The sequence below is a fragment of the Scylla paramamosain genome, chromosome 13 (assembly GCF_035594125.1).
Source record: "Scylla paramamosain isolate STU-SP2022 chromosome 13, ASM3559412v1, whole genome shotgun sequence".
In the NCBI taxonomy this organism is placed as follows: domain Eukaryota; kingdom Metazoa; phylum Arthropoda; class Malacostraca; order Decapoda; family Portunidae; genus Scylla; species Scylla paramamosain.
Window position 1 is genome coordinate 11132566 of NC_087163.1, and position 18685 is coordinate 11151250.

Below are 18685 nucleotides of genomic sequence, written 5' to 3' on the forward strand. Positions count from 1 at the left end.
GAGGGAAAGGGAACTCCAGAGAGGTGGATCAATTCCATAAGCATGAGACAGAAACTAAGGGTGATTGTTGGAAATAATAAGATGATGGTATTTGAGAGAAGTGAAGGTGTCTATCTTTAGGATACCTTATATAACATGAAGTGTTAATGGGAGGAGAGGGAATGGAGGAAGCAAATGAGCCTGGTAAGATGGATGGAGAGATAAGAGAGTGGGTTGTGAAGGATAGACATGTTAAAGGATCACTCACAATACTTGTGAAAGGGATAATTGTATTGAAAAATGTTAAGAAAGGTTTTACATATCCTATTCTTCTGCCAACATTGACATTTGGATTGGATGTACAAAATTTACTTTTCTGGATGTAACTTTAATGGTTGCCACCAGCTCAGAAATGAAACTCAAGTCATACATGGGTGCTGTCAATGGCTACTAACCATGAAAAAAAATGAATGAATAAAATAAAATAAAATAATTTGATAAATAAGCAAAATAAAATAAAATAAAAGCTCAAAATTAATTCTCCAAGTGATGCCACATAACAAAATTTTACATAATTCACCTCCAAGTGACAGGCATCTGACACGGAAACCAATTCTCAAAATGGGTTTTTAGAGAAAATAACTCTTATTCTTAATTATATTTCCTTTAACCCTTTCCTTCCGGCAATCATATATATACGATTGCAAAAATGCGTCCGTAGCGACGGCGATCATATCAGTAATCAAGAATTTTCGCGCCTCAATTTTGAGGTCCAAGCGCGGTTTCTCAAGTCAGATGGTGTGAGTGGAAGTGTCTGGCATGTTTCCACATGTAGTGTTGTCACTAGCTCTGGAAATTTAGCGGTAACTAAGCTATTTTCCTTTTCTCCGGGCGACACTTGGCAACCCCAGCGACCCGCTGGGCGGAAAGCACTCGCCGGATGGAAAGCACCATGATAAGTGTGAAGTGATAAGAGCCAAGGATCTCAGATCATAACTCACCATGGAGCAGGACACAACATATGTATTTAGCAGTGCTTCTGAGTTTGAAGACAGTGACAGTGAATATTTAGAAGATGAAGAAAGCGAAGACATTAGTGAGGACTCGGAAAATGATTTACAGGATCCACCTGTTTTATCAGAACAGAGAGATGATACCAATCATTCTTTCATGGTAATTTTTTCATTATCTTCGATTTTATAATAAAATGGTAGAAGGTAACTTGTCAGAGAGAGAGAGAGAGAGAGAGAGAGAGAGAGAGAGAGAGAGAGAGAGAGAGAGAGAGAGAGAGAGAGAGAGAGAGAGAGAGAGAGAGAGAGAGAGAGAGAGAGAGAGAGAGAGATAATGTTATTTGCCTGAAACTTGATATGAAAAGGGATGAAATCTCTCTCTCTCTCTCTCTCTCTCTCTCTCTCTCTCTCTCTCTCTCTCTCTCTCTCTCTCTCTCTCTCATTGGAAGTGTACAATTTCCCCTCCAAGATGAGAGAGAGAGAGAGAGAGAGAGAGAGAGAGAGAGAGAGAGAGAGAGAGAGAGAGAGAGAGAGAGAGAGGAGAGATGAGAGAGAGAGAGAGAGGAGAGAGGAGAGAGAGGAGGAGAGAGAGAGAGGAGAAGAGAGAAGAGAGAGAGAGAGAGAGAGGAGAGAGAGAGAGAGAGAGAGAGGAGGAGAGGAGAGAGAGAGAGAGAGAGAGAGAGAGAGAGAGAGAGAGAGGAGAGAAGGAGAGAGAGAGAGAGAGAGAGAGAGAGAGAGAGAGAGAGAGAGAGAGAGAGAGAGAGAGAGAGAGAGTGTGTGTGTGTGCGCGCGGCGTCATCGCTCTCCGGGCTGTTTCTGGATGACGGATCACACAGCGGGAGGAGGAGGAATCTTTATAAGGCATAAACTCAACTTTGAGAGGTCACATCGAGCTACAAAGTATATCATTGTATTCAGAATAACAAAGAGAAAATAATTATTAGTATTCAAACAATTTTCTGACAATTTCTAGGTTTACCATTTTTAGCCGTCATACAAAACGGTAAAATAATTTAAGCGCCGGAAGGAAAGGGTTAATACAGATCCTAGAATAATGAAACTTACATCATAAGAAGTGCCTATCATTCATTCTAATGGTGTTCTTGTCTGTAATAAGTGTTGAATAATAAATAATATATCACCACCCGCTCCACAAGGGTGGTGGCCGGTGTGTGTTCGTTACACTAGATATAACACTGGCTACAGCTCACGCACTCACAGCTCCCATCTTCTTTTGCCCCATCTCTCCCTCACTGCATTCCCCACATCTTGAAAGGAATGTTCTTCCATAGTGCCCAGAACTTCCATAAATGTGATTCCTTGTCTAACAGCTACTGGGAGTGGATGAAATTGTGTTGCATTTGCACTTAGCCATGCATCAAGATGAAGGCAGATCACCTCCTTCCATGATTCTCACTTCACATGGGCTACCAGATGGAAAGTCACAAAAAAGTAATAAAGAGCAACTTTGTAAGTGTTGCCAAATAAGGGCTGAAACATTTATCTCCGTCTCTGTTTGATTTAAGGTGGAAAAATTGTCTGGCACATGTATGTGTCACTCGTTGGAGCCCTGAGATGCACACTACTGCATCATCCATCATTTAAGGGTTCATAGAAACTGATAATTTAAAGCAGAGAGCATGCAGAAGTGACTTGCATGGCTCAGCTATTGTGTGCTAATTAAATCATTATATATAGGAAGCCTGATTTGATATGGGCATTCAATACTTTATAAGTTACTTTAAGTAAATGGTGATCACACTGGCAATGAGGTAAATTTTTACAAATACAATTGACAGTCTTATTGATTAAATACAGAAATAACTAATACTCTGCTATATACACTCTGTTATTTTCCTGTTTTCTTTTTCTTTAAATAATGAACACAAAAAATTATACCTAAATGAAATTATTGTTCAAACTTTAACTTATGAAGATGTGGCAGTCACAAATGATTACTGCTCTTATGTAGATTTAAGAAAAATTTGTGGGACGTTTATTGCAACCAGTAAAGTTTTGACCACAAATCTTGCATATGTATCCTTAAGCTAGGATGCCTTAGAAAAATTTTTATATATATGAATGTATAGCAATGGAGCAGCTATCTTGCAACAATCTCAAAACACATAGTGAATCAAAAGGGTAACATATGGAAGGTACATAAGTACATAAACACATGCATTATCAATTAAGTTGAGAAAAATCCTATCCAATTCTAAGAGAGAGGAAATTAGAGAGCTACCACATAAGCAAAACCATATACAATAATCCCCCAATATTCATCCTAATTTCACAAGGGTACGAGCATGTCCAGAAACTGCATTTGATTGGATATAGTATATTCGATTAATTCTCACTAGTGGGACCTGTGAAACTCTTACAGCAACTTTCACCATTTTGGCAATCTTGCCAAAATGGTCCTTCTTCCTTTCCCTCTTTCTCCCTCCCTCACTCAATCACCCATCCCTCCCTCCCCTACAAGGGCTCCCAACCTTTCACAATTGAACCTACATACATATATACATACTTACATAAAAAGCATGTCAAAGGAGGAAGAGAGAAAAAGAAAAAAATCAATAACATAAAAGCAGGAAACACATGAACATCCTCAATAAAATCATGAACACCTCAAGAAACCCATAGGTTAACATTGAATCTGAATCCCATGGACCACAAACCCTTAGGTTACCATTGTGAAAGCATCTCATCATACTAACATGCAGACAAGACAAATTATTATAAGTGATGATGACAGTGGTGGTGATAGTGGTGATGAGTCATGACAGTGAAGGTGACAATGGTGATGACAGTAATGGTGATAAAGGTGATGAGTTTTGTTTTTGTTTTTTAAGAAGGCCACTAGCCAAGGGCAAGAAAATTATGAGCAAAACCAAGGCCCACTTATTGCCAGTTCCCATAAGATGTCAGATGAAAAAAAAAAAAAAAAAGATAAATGTCTTGAAACCTCCCTCTTGAAAGAGTTCAAACCATAGGAAGGAGGAAACACAGAAGCAAGTAGGGAGTTCCAGAGTTTACCAGAGAAAGGGACCAATGACTGACAATACTAGTTAACTCTTGCATTAAATAAGTGGACAGAATAGGGATGAGAGAAAGAAGAAAGTTTTGTGCAGTGAGGCCACAGGAGGAGGGGAGGCACACAGTTAGCAAAATCAGAAGAGCAGTTAGCATGAAAATAGTGGTAGAAGACAGCAAGAGATGCAACAATTCAGTGATGCGAAAGAGGCTCAAGACAGTCGGTTAGAGGAGAAGAACTGATAAGACGAAAACTTTTGATTTCTTCCTATCTAAAATAGTGGTATGTGTGGAATCCCCACACGTGAAGCATACTCCATACATGGACAAATAAGGCCCCTATACAGAGTTAGCAACTTGGAGAATGAGAAAAATTGGTGAAGACAACTCTCTTCATAGAAGCTGTTTTAGCTAGAGATGAAATGTGAAGTTTTCAGTTTAGATTATAAGTAAAGGACAGACCAAAGAAGCTCAGTGTAGAAAAGGGGGACAGTTGAGTGTCATTGAAGAGGTGATATCTATCTGGAAGGTTCTGGTAAATTGATAAATGGAGAAATTGAGTTTCTGAAGCATTGAACAATACTAAGTTTTCAGTTTAGATTATAAGTAAAGGACAGACCAAGGATGCTGTGTAGGAAAGGGGAACAGCTGAATGTCATTGAAGAAGAGATGATATTTATCTGGAAGGTTCTGGCAAGTTGACAGATGGAGAAATTGAGTTTCTGAAGCATTGAACAATACCAAGTTTGCTATACTCCAATCAAAATTTTAGAGAAATCAGAAGCACGGTGTTCTGTGGTTTCCCTGCATGAACTGTTTACTTCCTGAAAGATTGGATGTCTATGAAAAGATGTGAAAAGTGAAGTGTGGTATCATCAGCATAAGAGTGGATAGAATAAGTTTGATTTAGAAGATCATTGGTGAATAATAGGAAAGAGTGGGTGACATGACAGAACCCTGAGAAACACCACACTGTTAATAGACTTAGGAGAAGAACAGTGACTATCTACCACAGTAGCAACAGAATGTCTGAGAGGAAACTTGAGATACCGGTGGTGACAGTGGTGGTGATAATGGTAATGACAGTGGTGGTGATAGTGGTGGTAACAGTGGTGGTGACAGTTGTGATGACAGTGGTGTTGACAGTGGTGGTGACAGTGGTGATGGCAGTGGTGGTGACAGTGGTGAAGGCAGTGGTGATGATAGTGGTAATGGCAGTGGTTGTTATCACCATAAAGAGAGAGAGAGAGAGAGAGAGAGAGAGAGAGAGAGAGAGAGAGAGAGAGAGAGAGAGAGAGAGAGAGAGAGAGAGAGAGAGAGAGAGAGAGAGAGAGAGAGAGAGAGAGAGAGAGAGAGAGAGAGAGAGAGAGAGAGAGAGAGAGAGAGAGAGAGGAATGTAAAGGATGTGTAACAATAAGGAAACCAATTTAAATAAAATAGTTAATTGGAATAATGTTGTGTGAGAGGAGGACTATGCTGTAGAGAGGTAGTGAGGGTTTGTGTTTACATGACAAAGTTGATGATGCAGTGCGAAGGGTAGATAAGACACAGAGGATTTCTGATGACTGTAGAGGAACGGGTTGCATGTGGTCGCATATCTGGTCCAGCGACTCAGAAGGGGTGCAGTCTTCAAAGAGAGAGAGGTGTTACAACTCAACCTTGATTTCTCCACAAACACTATATTAGACTCCAACACATAAGTTCATTGTAATCCCTTTTTTAGTTTATGTTTAAGAGTAATGATTACAAATGTAATGTATTCATGACCAGTGCATTAGTTTATGTATAAGAGTAACGATTATAATGTAATGTATTCAATGACATGCATATGTTGGGCTACATACTAGTGTTGTATTTAGCATTGTTTACTGGGTCCTGTTGATGTTGTGTGTGGCATGACACGTGTTCTAGCAGTTTCATCGTACCAATCACAAATGGAGCGACAAGTAATGTTAAGTTATATATAATGTTACATAGTAGATTAACTGTCATTTTTTCATAAGTTACTGTGCCAGTAGACTGTCATGATTGATTTATATGTGTTCTCACAGGTTTTGACCAGATGAAATAAATATTCGTATCAACATGACGGGTCTGCTGTTAATCTTAACAGTGGTGGTGATAGTGGTGATGACAGTGGTGGTGACAGTGATGATGACAATGGTGGTGATAATGGTGGTGACAGTGGTAGTCAATGTTGATGACAGTGGTGGTAATAATGGTGATGACTGGTGGCAACAGTGATGACAGTGGTGAGAGTGGTGATGACAGTGGTGACAGTTGTGACAATGGTGATGACAGAGGTGGTGATAATGGTGATGACAGTGGTGGTGATAGTGACGATGACAGTGGTGGTGACATTGGTGGTGATAGTGGTGGTGAAATTGGTGGTGATATTGGTGATGACACTGGTGGTGACAGTGAACCATAGAGTTATATAAAAACAAGAGAGTGTGTTCTGTATCACACTATATTGTAATGGGTGATGCCGACAGTCTACCATAGCAGCCATGATATTGTGCTCATTCCTTCCAAAATGAACAATTTCACACAGCTCATTCCCAACCAGTTTCCAAATGCCATCATTAGTTACTAAGAAAACTGAGACTACTGAGATTTTTGAGAAAATTCTGCATCACATAAGCTAAATCTGCAGCAAAAATTGAGAAATAAATATATAAAAATGAGGCATATATAAAGTAGTGCATAAACATTTTCTCAGACTTATTTCCCTTCAAGTCCTTAGAACTCAGCTATTCATAATTGTATAATATTTTAAAGCACAGTTCCTGAATTTACATGCTTTTCTGTTCCTGTTGGTTAAGGGGACATGTCTCAATACAAGAATATCTAGTGGGTCAAAAATGTCTCAAAACATAAACTGTGTCATGAAGGCATCTACTCGCCTTGGCATTACGTTGTTTACCTTTAACTGCTGCTCTTACAGTACAGTAATAAATTTTAATGTTCATGGTGATTCTTGCTTTTTTGGTTAAATACCAGTAATAAGCTTGTTTCTCTCACATTACAGCAATAAATGCTACTGTTTAATAATAAAGATTTTATAATATAATTTTTGATCCACTGGATAGATTAAGTGGATAAATTTGTTTGCCACAATACTAGTTCATGGACCATATCATGCAACAAACTTGGTGCAATATTTCATAATGTGAAAAGAGCAAGACATACACTGACAGACAGAGTAAGCATTTTTAATGATATAGCATGTCATATAAGGAAAGTCATATACAAAAATTAAAGATCAAGTAATTTTAAGTCAGAAATATTCAATGACCAAATGTCTTTAATTCCATGGTTTAGAAATTACTGACAAGTGGCTATACAGTCCTGTCTTCTATCATCCAGCTGATTACTATTACCATATGGAGTTTGCTGTCTTTTCTATTAATTACTACATCTATACAGCAAGTTCTTGAATTTCATTTTACCTTTACTTTCGAAAACCTTAATGTGTAATCACATTGACATCCTGGGGAAATGAAATACCCAAGAGCAAATAAAAAGTACCACTGTCAAGGTGACAATACCCACCATTCCTGCCCTCCCTCCCCATCCCCCATCACCAACTCCAAGCTCATTCATATTTAAATGTCCTGTAACTTCTAAGCCATAGCACTGAAAGCATTTGACTATGTAATATTTTCAACTTAAAAAAAATTTGATCTTTCATTTCTGTGAGCATGCAGCTATCTTCATGGATCAACCTGTAGATAAAATGCAAAGGTGTGTTTCTGATTTCCAAACTCCACCACTTTCTGGCAATTTTTATGATATACTAAACACTTCCCTAGATTCCAACCTCTCTTAAGTACATAAACATTTCTCATAACAGTCTTTTAATTACTTTCCTAACTCTTCTCTCCCAGAATATCACAAATCTCTTAAATTGATGCATTATTGGAAATAATATTTTCTGGTTTGTTTTATAATGCATCTTTGTGAAATGTAGTTAGTAATACTACTGAAAAATGGAAAACACCTACATCCTCTTCAATGCATGTATTTTTCAGATAATGGTATTTGTTAAGTGGCATATTCATTACTCAAGTTTAAGTGAATATAAAAATCTATAAAACATTTACTTTCATAACTCTGTTACAAACCTTGAGTTTGGACACTGCTGAGTAAAATTATCAGCTTTTCCACCATGATTCTATCATTAACTGTTCTTGTGTCAAAATCCATTTTTTGTGATTTCAGTCACCTGGTCCTAAAAGAGAGAGATAAAAAGAGAGAAATTTTGAGTTAAAATAGTGAGCTAAAAAGAGAAATCTACAATTAAAATAGCTCACATTTTGCAACAATGATTTTGACAGAAATGCCAAACAAAACACTGGCTGTTATTTACCTTGTGCTTCATATAAGAGAGAAAGACATCCCAGATCACTGTAACAACATTTATGTAGAGCACTCGGTAGGGAGCTGGCACCAAGTAAAAGTTGATGGCCTGTGATGGCGGCCAGAGAAACCAGTCAAACTAAGGAAATTAAATAAAAAATTAACATTATATGCCAAACAATAACACCATTTTCTCATTACAGAGTAACATCTACAACGTTTTCTTTGAATTTATATACAAGCTGTTTACATGTTTCTCATTTTATATGACACTTACAACATAAACTGCAGGAAATTTCTTCTTAAATTCCTTCCAGGATTCAGCTAATGTGTGTCCTTCAAGCAGTCCAGCTACAATGAAGAAAGTCACGGCAAAGAAAGGTGCTGCAAGGAACTGGTCTGCCATGATCTTTTTAAAAATCACTTTCCCAGTCTTCTGTGGCAGCACCTGGATATCAAGGAACACAGTTACCAGGAAAATTAAAATCAATAATAACTAGGACCAAAAATTACACAGAAATAATCATACATTGGTGATCAAATTTCATAACGACCCCTACTGTAAATAGCACTGTAGAGTAATCAAAAAGATTAAGATTTAGGATGTCTTGCAATAACTACTACTGTGAAGCTACATTGTAATGAGTAGTATTTTCCTCACCTTGTCAAGCCAGATGTAGAAGATATGGTGTGGGGGTCCCTGACTCACCCCAACCAGAAATAATCTGCCAGTCCTTTCAACATCATAATTATGTTTGGTGCCTACACCCCTGACATGCTCTAGCTGCTGTTGAATGGCATCCCCAAAAGCCAACATACCACCAGAAGTCACAGTGTTAGTTATCCACAGGTAACGGCCAAACAACCGTGACCATAAGCGCTGAGCTTTTCTTAACATGACTCCTTCACTATTCTACAGTGCCAACTGGAAAAGAGAGAATAAGAAAAATTCTTAAGTAAAGGTTAGAAAATAATGACAGGATGGTCATGGCCAGCTAAAAATGATGAGCTTTGATGACCACTTATATCCTGATCAGTAACATAAGACCAGGTAATAGGTGCTTTAAGCTGCAGAGCAACTTAACCCTATACTATGTTGGATGGGTCAAAAACAACCCAGTCTAGCTGATTTTTCCCAAATAAAAATTCTAAACAAAAGAGTTTTAGGAAATTATTCTTACTATGTCATTCAAATTTGATAAGAAATGACCATGTAACAAAATTCTGCAAAAAAATTGGTCTAATCTATGATATTTTATACTTTTCTTTCAATCGCTTGCAAAGCAATGTGACAAAAAACAAAAATCAGTGATCAATGAGTTCACTGTTGATGGTCACTTCCTTGCCAGCCATACAATAAATTTCCCTGTGTATTTTTTATTAATTTATTTTCATTTATTTATTTTTTCATTTTATTTATTTATTTTTTATTTTATTTTATTTATCTATTTATTTAATTTTATTTATTTACTTATTTTATTTATCTATTTATTTATTTATTTATTTATTTTCTATTTTATTCATTTATTTATTTATTTTTTGTGTGTGTATGTGTGTGTGTGTGTGTGTGTGTTTTGGTACATAATTTTTGTGGTTATTATTCCCTTTCCTGCAATATTTCACATAAAAATATAAGAACATATGGCTATGGAGGGGGCTAGCTAGCTACCCTCAGCAAAATAAAAACCTTGCAACTTTTCATAAATATGCACTGCAGCATACAGATGAGAGCTTATCAGCTTACATGACGGGATGCACTTATTAGGTGTATAATTGCTTTGTGCTTACAATAGACTCTACAGACACAGCCCCTGATTTTATAGAAGACCCTGATGAAGATTTGACAGATGTGATAGGTAACGAAGCTGGTCTTACCATGGAATTTGAAAGTGACAAGGAAGTGGACAATGACATAGATTATGAAAAGTGGCTCCTATGGAGAAACAGTAAGACATTATCAATTATGCCTTAAATTTTCTGATTGGTATGGTGCACAATACTGGAAATCATATTGGATGTTATGAATAAGTCCCATACCATTTCTTCTGAATTTATTGACCTCGTGTCTCCTATGTCACGATCCTGGTTATCTTTCCAAGGAAGTGGATGTTACACTGATCCCATAAAGTTTTAAAGGTCTTGATTTTTAAAGGCCTCAAATGCCTACCTGACCTATCTGAAATCACCAGCTATTAAACCTTATGACAACACCCTTACCTTGGAACAGCATGCTTGGAATCAGCTTAATACCAGATCAATGTTGGGATAGAAAACACAATTATTTTATATAATAACAGGATATATCAATAATAATGTTAACTCACAAACAAATTGAAGTAATACACATTAAAGGAAATTAGGGAACAAATTTCTACCCTAGAACAGCACAAGATAATTCCCACACTCAATCACAATACATTTCCCTTTACTTCAGGCTCTTATATTGCCTCCCCTATTGCTCAGAGGTTATACACATCACTATATGACATTCCCGTCACTTCACAAATCACTAAAACCCTTTTAACCAAATAACAATTCTCGTATTTTACCTCCTCAAACCTCACAAGATATCACCAGCATTACCATAGATCATCTATAACACCATTACACCATCCCCAAAGGCACCAACAACACCCACCACAACACCATCGCCAAAGACACCAATGATGCCACAACACCACCACCAAAGACACCAATGACGCCACACCACCACACCCCCAACCACAAAATGGCTGCCTCTCATCCCAACATTATCCCATCAGGAGTGCGTCACCAACATAACTAATCAACCAAATTTCAGTAGACAAGAGCTCTTGATACCACAAAAGACTCACCAACCTGAACCTGGATATCAGGGTTACACTGCCACATCACTAATACCTACACACACACACACACACACACACACACTCCATCACCAAACCACACCCAAATTTATCCCATGAGACATGCCAAACTTCTGTTCACCCTCAGGGCCTCCGGTGCTCTGAAATTCTGCTGACTCAAGTGCAAGAAACCGACGGGTGTCCCCTCTCACCTCCACACAAATTTCTCACCCCAAATACATCTCTTCCCTTACATATACATACACATAAAGAACTTAAATTACAAAGGGAATAATACTACATGATATAAATTAGTAAATAAGCCCTATACTAGCTTATAACTAAGAATAAAGACATGTTCGGAAGGAAAACAGAACATGGGACACTAAGAAAACGTGTTCCTTTTCAGGGTAAACTCGTCCAATAACACGACACCTATCAAACATTCTACAACACTGGATATGTTCATAGGTGGTCTATCTTCCATACTATTGGCCCATGTTATGGACTTCTCTACATCTGAGTTTCTCAATTGTTTCTCTAGTGTGATTTTATATTCCAATAGCTCACCTGGTAATACAGTAAAATCCCTCTTTTCTGGCATCAACAGGACTGCCGACATGCCAGATACTTGAATATTGCCGGATACTTGAATAGAAGTTAAATTATGTCCACAATCACCACCCTACACTCACGCATCTTACCATAACAAAGATCAGCTGATCTTAATCAGCAGCTGATCTGATCAGCTGCTTAAGTGTAAGCACAACACGCTTCCTCTTTTCTACAACTTTAGGCATGATGAAGGCGTCAGGGGATAAACAGTGCACACGCGGGACTGAGTCACTGAATAAACACAGTGCAGTGGGCCGCGGGTGGTGCAAAGCAGTGCGCTCTGGTGGCGAGGGGACAAAGTATGCCTCGCGCGGGAATTTTAATCGATTTTATGAGTACACATTGATTTTTTATTGATTTTAAGGCTCTGGGAAAAATGTGCCGGATACTTGAAGCTGCCGGATATTTGAATGCCGGATGAGAGGGATTTTACTATACATAATTATCATGTTTACCTTCATTTAAACAACTGGTCAATTAATTAACTAACCTGTTTTTTACTAATGTCTTGTTATTTCTCTGTAGGAGCCACTCTTCATAATTATTATGAAGAGTAGCTCCTATGGAGAAATTGCAAGACATAAGTAAGAAACAGGTTACTTAATTCATTGACCAGTTGCTTAGAGACACAAGGTCAGTAAATTCAGAAGGAATGGCATGGGATTTGTTCATAACATCTGAAATGGTTTCCAATATTGTGCACCATACTAATCAGAAAATTGAAAATGTAATTGCAGAAATTTCTCTGAGGCCTTTGAATAATGATAAAGTCCCATCACACATCAGGGTAACAAATTGCAATTATTTTTTTTCTTTTTTTTTGGGGGGGGCTTTGCTGTATGCAAGTGGATTATTAGGCCAAAACAAATATATAAAACACCTTTCAGGGAAGAGATTGGTCACTGCTTCACATGTCTGGGGGTTCAAAGGTGCTTTGACCCTTTTATGGGACTGGCATTTCAGTGGGCATTTTTTTTTATTGGATTTTTGTTGCGCTTGGCCAGTGTCCCTCCTACATATATTTAAAAAAAAAAAAAAAAAAAAACTGTATTTGGAGCAGTAATGTTTGTGAATAGATTTGGATTTTTCCATGCAAACCCAACTTTTGACAACATTGATATCAAACATCAGAGATGGTTACATGACTGGTTTGCTGCAGTCAGGGATTTTATAAAAAGTTTTTAATGACCATGCCTGTTCAGTGATGGAGCCGTGTGACTTCTTGACCATTGATGAAAATTTATATTCTTGTAGAAATCAAATAGGATTCAGACAGTACAACAAGAGTAAACCTACATGATATGGCCTGTTGTATAAATCTGTGAACACAGTAAGAATTTCATTCACCTTCAGGATGATAGTATACTCAGGTAAACCTTCTGGAAAGACTGCATCCCACTACATCTGTGGCTCACTTCCAACAGTGAAGGTTCTTGTAAGTCTGATATAAGAATTTCTAGACCTTAGTGGTAGTTTAGACAGACTGTACTAGCCTAGAGTTGTTTGAGTGCCTTCAAACACAAGGTATTGCTGCGTGCGTAGGTACTATAAATTGCATGAGAAAAGGCATACCACCAGACATAAAGGCAGCCACTGGAAGGGAAGGTCATACCAGGTGTACCTGACTAAAAATAATGAGAAAATGACAGAATTATCATGTAATACCCAACAAAAGTAATTGTAAGAAAAAGTATTGCTTCTCAGTACAGTCCCCTATAATATTAGGAATTACCAAAGATGATGTTGCAAGAAAGCCAGTCATATATAAATTGTATGATTTTACTAAGGGCACTATCACACGGGCGACTTAGTCGCTGCGACTGCAAAGCGATTTACCCGCCGGCGAATCGCTTTGGAGACATGTTCCATAGAACTGCATGTTAAAACCGTGGGGGATGTCACACGGGCGGTTTAGTCGCTCAGCCGCGGCAATTTGAACGCGATTCCCCGGTTACAACCGCCGCGACTGAGTCGCCTGGCTATGTCAGACGGGCGGTGCTACGGTGCTGCTTACGTCGCTTTCGTAGCAAAAGCGTTAACAAAAGCAATTCCTCCGCTGCAGAACTCACAGTCAACACAACTTTCCACTTCCACTGCGCATCTTCAACTGACGGCCACCGAGTATAATGTCAGACGGACGATTTAGTCGCTGCTGAATCGCTGCGATTCAGCAGCAACTAAATCGTCCGTCTGACATAGTCTAGGCGATTTACCCGCCGGCGACCAAAAGTCACCCGTGTGACAGTGCCCTAAGGGATGAACTGACATAATAGATCAGAGAATAAATTTTCATATAATGCACACTAAAATCTTGCATATGGAAAGGGAATGCCCTACCATTATTTGCAGACAAAGCTTGTTAGCCTTATTTTTTTTTCTAATGTAGGAAAGACACTGGCCAAGGGCAACAAAAATCCAATAAAATAAAGCCCACTGAGATGCTGGTCCCCGAACAGGGTCCAAAGCAGTGGTCAAAAATTGAAGGATAAGTATCTTGAAACCTCCCTCTTGAAGGAATTCAAGTCATAGGAAGGTGAAAATACAGAAGCAGGCAGGGAGTTCCAGAGTTTACCAGAGAAAGGGATGAATGATTGAGAATACTGGTTAACTCTTGCATCAGAGAGGTGGACAGAATAGGGGTGAGAGAAAGAAGAAAGTCTTGTGCAGCAAGGCTGCGGGAGGAGGGGAGGCATGCAGTTAGCAAGATCAGAAGAGCAGTTACCATGAAAACTATGGTAGAAGATAGCTAGAGATGCAACATTGCAGTGATGAGAAAAAGGCTGAAGACAGTCAGTTAGAGGAGAGGAGTTGATGGGATGAAAAGCTTTTGATTCCACCCTGTCTAAAAGAGCAGTATGAGTGGAACCCCCCCAGACATGTGAAGCATACTTCATACATGGATGAATAAGGCCATTGTAGAGAGTTAGCAGCTAGGAGGATGAGAAAAACTGGCAGAGACATCTCAGAATGCCTAACTTCATAGAAACTGTTTTAGTTAGAGATAAGATGTGAAGTTTCCAGTTTAAATTATAAGAAAAGGACAGACTGAAGATGTTCAGTGTAGGAGAAGGGGACAGTTGAGTGTCAATGAAGAAGAGGGGATAGTTGTCTGGAAGGTTATGTCGAGTTGATATATAGAGGAATTGAGTTTTTGAGGCATTGAACAATACGGTACTAAGATTGCTCTGCTCCAATCAGAAATTTTAGAGAGATCAGAAGTCAGGTGTTCTGTGGCTTCCCTGCATAAACTGTTTAATTCTTGAAGGATTCGATATCTATAAAAAAATGTGGAAAAGTGCAGGGTGGTATCATCAGCGTAAGAGTGGATAGGACAAGAAGTTTGATTTAGATCACTGATAAGTAATAGGAAGAGAATGGGTAACAGGAAAGAACCCTGAAAAACACCACTGTTAAAAGATTTAGGAGAAGAACAGTGCCCATTTACCACAGTAGCAATAGAATGGTCAGAAAGGAAACTTGAGATGAAGTTACAGAGAGAAGGATAGAAGCCATAGGAGGGTAGTTTGGAAATCAAAGCTTTGTGCAACACTCTATCAGAAGCTTTTGATATGTCTAAGGCAACAGCAAGTTTCACCAAAATCTCCAAAAGAGGATGACCAAGACTCATTAAGAAAAGTCAGAATATCACCAGTACAGCAGCCTTGACAGAACCCATACTGGCAATCAGATAGAAGGTTGTGAAGTGATAGATGTATAAGAATCTTCCTGTTGATGATAGATTAAAAAATTTAGATAGGCAGGAAATTAAAGCAATAGGATGGTAGTTTGAGGGATTAGAATGGTCACACTTTTTGGGAACAAGCTGAATTTAGGCAAACTTCCATCAAGAAGGATAGGTAGATGTTGACGGACAGAGTTAGCGAGGGTATGGAAAACATCATTGTGAAGAATTTTAATAGGTAGCATGAAGTAGTCAGAGGGTGGAGAAGAGGGAGGAACAAGCCCTGAATTGTTTAAGGTAGAGTTTTTGGCAAAGGTTTGAGCAGTGTTCAGCTTTAGAGATAGATGTGACAGGAGTGGTGCCATCTGGTAGAAATAAAGGAGGGAAGGAAGAAGAAGCAGTTACTGGAAATGTTTTTGGCTAGATGCCAGAAGTAATGAGGGGAGATAGATTCTGAAATATTTTGATACTTTCTATTAATGAAATTTTTTGGCTAGTTGGAGAACAGATCTGGTATGGTTCTGGGCAGAAATATAAAGTGCATGAGATTCTGGTGATAGAAAGCTGAAGCTCAAGTACCTTTTATGGGCCACCTCTCTATCATGTATAGCATGAGGACAGATTGTGTTAAACCAAGGTTTGGAAGGTTTAGGTCGAGAAAAAAAGAGTGAGGAATGTATGCCTCCATGCCGGACACTATCACCTTTGTTATGTACTTGGCACACACAGACAGGTCTCTGACATGGAAGCAGTAGTCATTCCAAAGAAAATCAGCAGAATGCCTCCTCAAGTCCCCCCAACTAGCAGAGGCAAAATGCCAGAGGCACCTCTGCTAAGGGGTATCCTGAGGAGGGACTGGAGCAATAGGACAAGATACAGATATGAGATTGTGATCGAAGGAGCCCCACAGAGAAGAGAGGGTAACAGTATCAGCAGAAGGATTAGAGGTTAGGAAATGGTCAAGAATGTTGGCTGTATCTCCAAGGCTGTCTGGAATACGAGTAGGGTGTTGCACCAATTGCAATTGCAATCTGGGAATTGAGAAATAATATGAATATTTGAGACTGAGATCTTGGCTTGGTGCAGAAGAGTACGTCTTTCTCACTGAAGTCAGTAATATTCAAGATATCCAGAACCAAGGTTCTCGGCTCTTGTTATACAACTCATAAAAAGTCTCTTTCACAAGATGTCACAGATGAAGTGGAAACTTGTAGGAAATGATAACTCAATGTAGTTATGGAGAAATTTTGCAATTAATGTTTGAGATCTAAATTTGTTAATAAACAGAATTAGGCTCTGGCAGTATGCGGGTCTATTAACTAAGATGTTCAAGAACAATCTGAGAGGAGAGATGGGTTATAAACTTTTAGGGATATTGAAGAAAACTTATTCTTAATCAGGCAGAACGATCAACACCTGCCGAAATGATAATTACTCCCTGTAAGGTCTTAAGCACTGGATCAGTGGGTGCTATGAACTTATCATTAAACCTAGTTGTGACCTCACTGAATGTTTCCCTTTGTGTCTCACATTACAAGGGGGAAGTCACAGCCTACCCTCTAAAGACAACTCTTTTCCTTCACACAAAACTACAAGCACCTACTTACACACACACACACACTTCACTCAAAATTAAAAATTATCATGGCGACTCCTACACCAGCCTTGGAGTCCCCATCTGGGGAGGGCGATCACAGCTGTCCCCAGGTTGGACTGCTCTTCTGTTATCGACCCTAAGTGTCTTGACACTCCCTTAACTTTTTCTTCATTAACTTCTGCAGCATTTGCAGTCTTAGACCTAATTTTCAATCAGTAGACCACCACCTCTCCTCTGCTAAACCTCATCTTTTCCTCACTGAAACACAGGTGTCTGAGGCAAATAACAGTACTGCCTTTTCTGTTCCCTCCTACTTTCTCTATCCTCATTCTCAATCCAAAGCTGGATGTTGCACTTATGTGCAAAATGACTTAACCTACTCTCGTGCCCATGCTCTTGAACTTTCCGAGTTTTTCACCATCTGGCTACGACTACAGAGTCACTCTCAAACTAAATTTACCTGTGCTGTATACCTTTCACCTAACTCATCTGACTATAAGAAATTCTTTGACTAGTTAACTTCCAAAGTGGAGAACATTCTGACTCTCTTCCCTTTTGCAGAGATCTCCATTCTTTAAGACTTCAATGTTCACCACCAGCTTTGGCTTTCCTCTCTCTTCAATGATCATCCTGGTGAACTAGCCTTCATTTTTACTATCCTCCATGACTTAGACCAATTGGTGCAACACCCTACTCATATCTGTCTTGGAGATATGCCCCACAATCTTGACCTTCTCCTAACCTCTAATCCTTCTGCTTATGCTGTCATCCTCTCTTTTTCATTGGGCTCTTCTAATCATAATCTTATATCTATATCTTGTCCTATCACTCCTATCCCTCCTCAGGATCCCTCAAAGTAGAGGTGACTCTGGTGTTTTGCCTCTGCTAGTTGGGGGACCTGAGGAGCTATTTTGCTGATTTTCCTAGGAATGACTACTGCTTCCGTGACAGAGACCTGTCTCTATGTGCCAAGTGCATAACAGAGGTGATAGTGTCTGGCATGGAGGCATACATTCCTCACTCTTTTTTCTCAGCCTAAACCTTCCAAACCTTGGTTTAACACAGCCTGTTCTCATGCTATACATGATAGAGAGGTGGCCCAGAAAAGGTATTTGAGCCTTCCATCACCAGAATTTCATGCACTTTATATTTCTGGCCAGGACCATACAAAGTATGTTTTCCAACTAGCCAAAACTACATTAATAGTTAAGTTACATTAATAGTAAAGTTACATTAATAAAACTCATTAATATAAAGTGTCAAAGTCTTTCAAGATCTAACTCCCCTCATGACTTCTAACATCTAGCTAAAAACATCTCAAATAACTTTGCTTCTTCTTCTTTCCCTACTTTATTTCAATCAGATGGCACCACTGCTATCACATCTATCTCTAAAGCTGAACTCTTTGCTCAAACCTTTGCTAAAAACTCTACCTTGAAAGATTCAGGACTTGTTCCTCCCTCTCCTCCATCCTCTGACTACTTCATGCTACCTATTAAAATTCTTTGCAATGTTTTCCATGCCCTCGCTGGCCTAAGCCCTCGGAAGGCTTATATACCTGAAGGGCTTCTTCCTATTGTTC

At 38.8% G+C, this 18685-nt stretch overlaps 1 protein-coding gene across 8 annotated transcripts in view; it reads right to left on the reverse strand.

The window, feature by feature from the left end:
• LOC135106431 (mpv17-like protein 2) overlaps window positions 1-18685 on the reverse strand; it is an 84429-nt gene that overhangs the window by 36712 nt on the left and 29032 nt on the right. For 4 of the 8 annotated variants that reach the window (XR_010271294.1, XR_010271296.1, XR_010271295.1 and 1 more), the window contains exons 2-5: window positions 9046-9309; window positions 8662-8832; window positions 8395-8523; window positions 8150-8256 (exon numbers count right to left, since the gene is read on the reverse strand). Coding sequence is in view for 1 of the 8 variants with exons in the window: in XM_064015437.1 (XP_063871507.1) it covers window positions 8221-8256; window positions 8395-8523; window positions 8662-8832; window positions 9046-9282 (573 nt within the window). In the remaining 7 variants the exon portion in view is untranslated. Of the gene's footprint in view, window positions 1-3821; window positions 5650-7221; window positions 8257-8394; window positions 8524-8661; window positions 8833-9045; window positions 9310-18685 lie in introns of those variants that run through there. The other 4 variants (XR_010271300.1, XR_010271297.1, XR_010271301.1 and 1 more) reach the window with 4 other exon arrangements.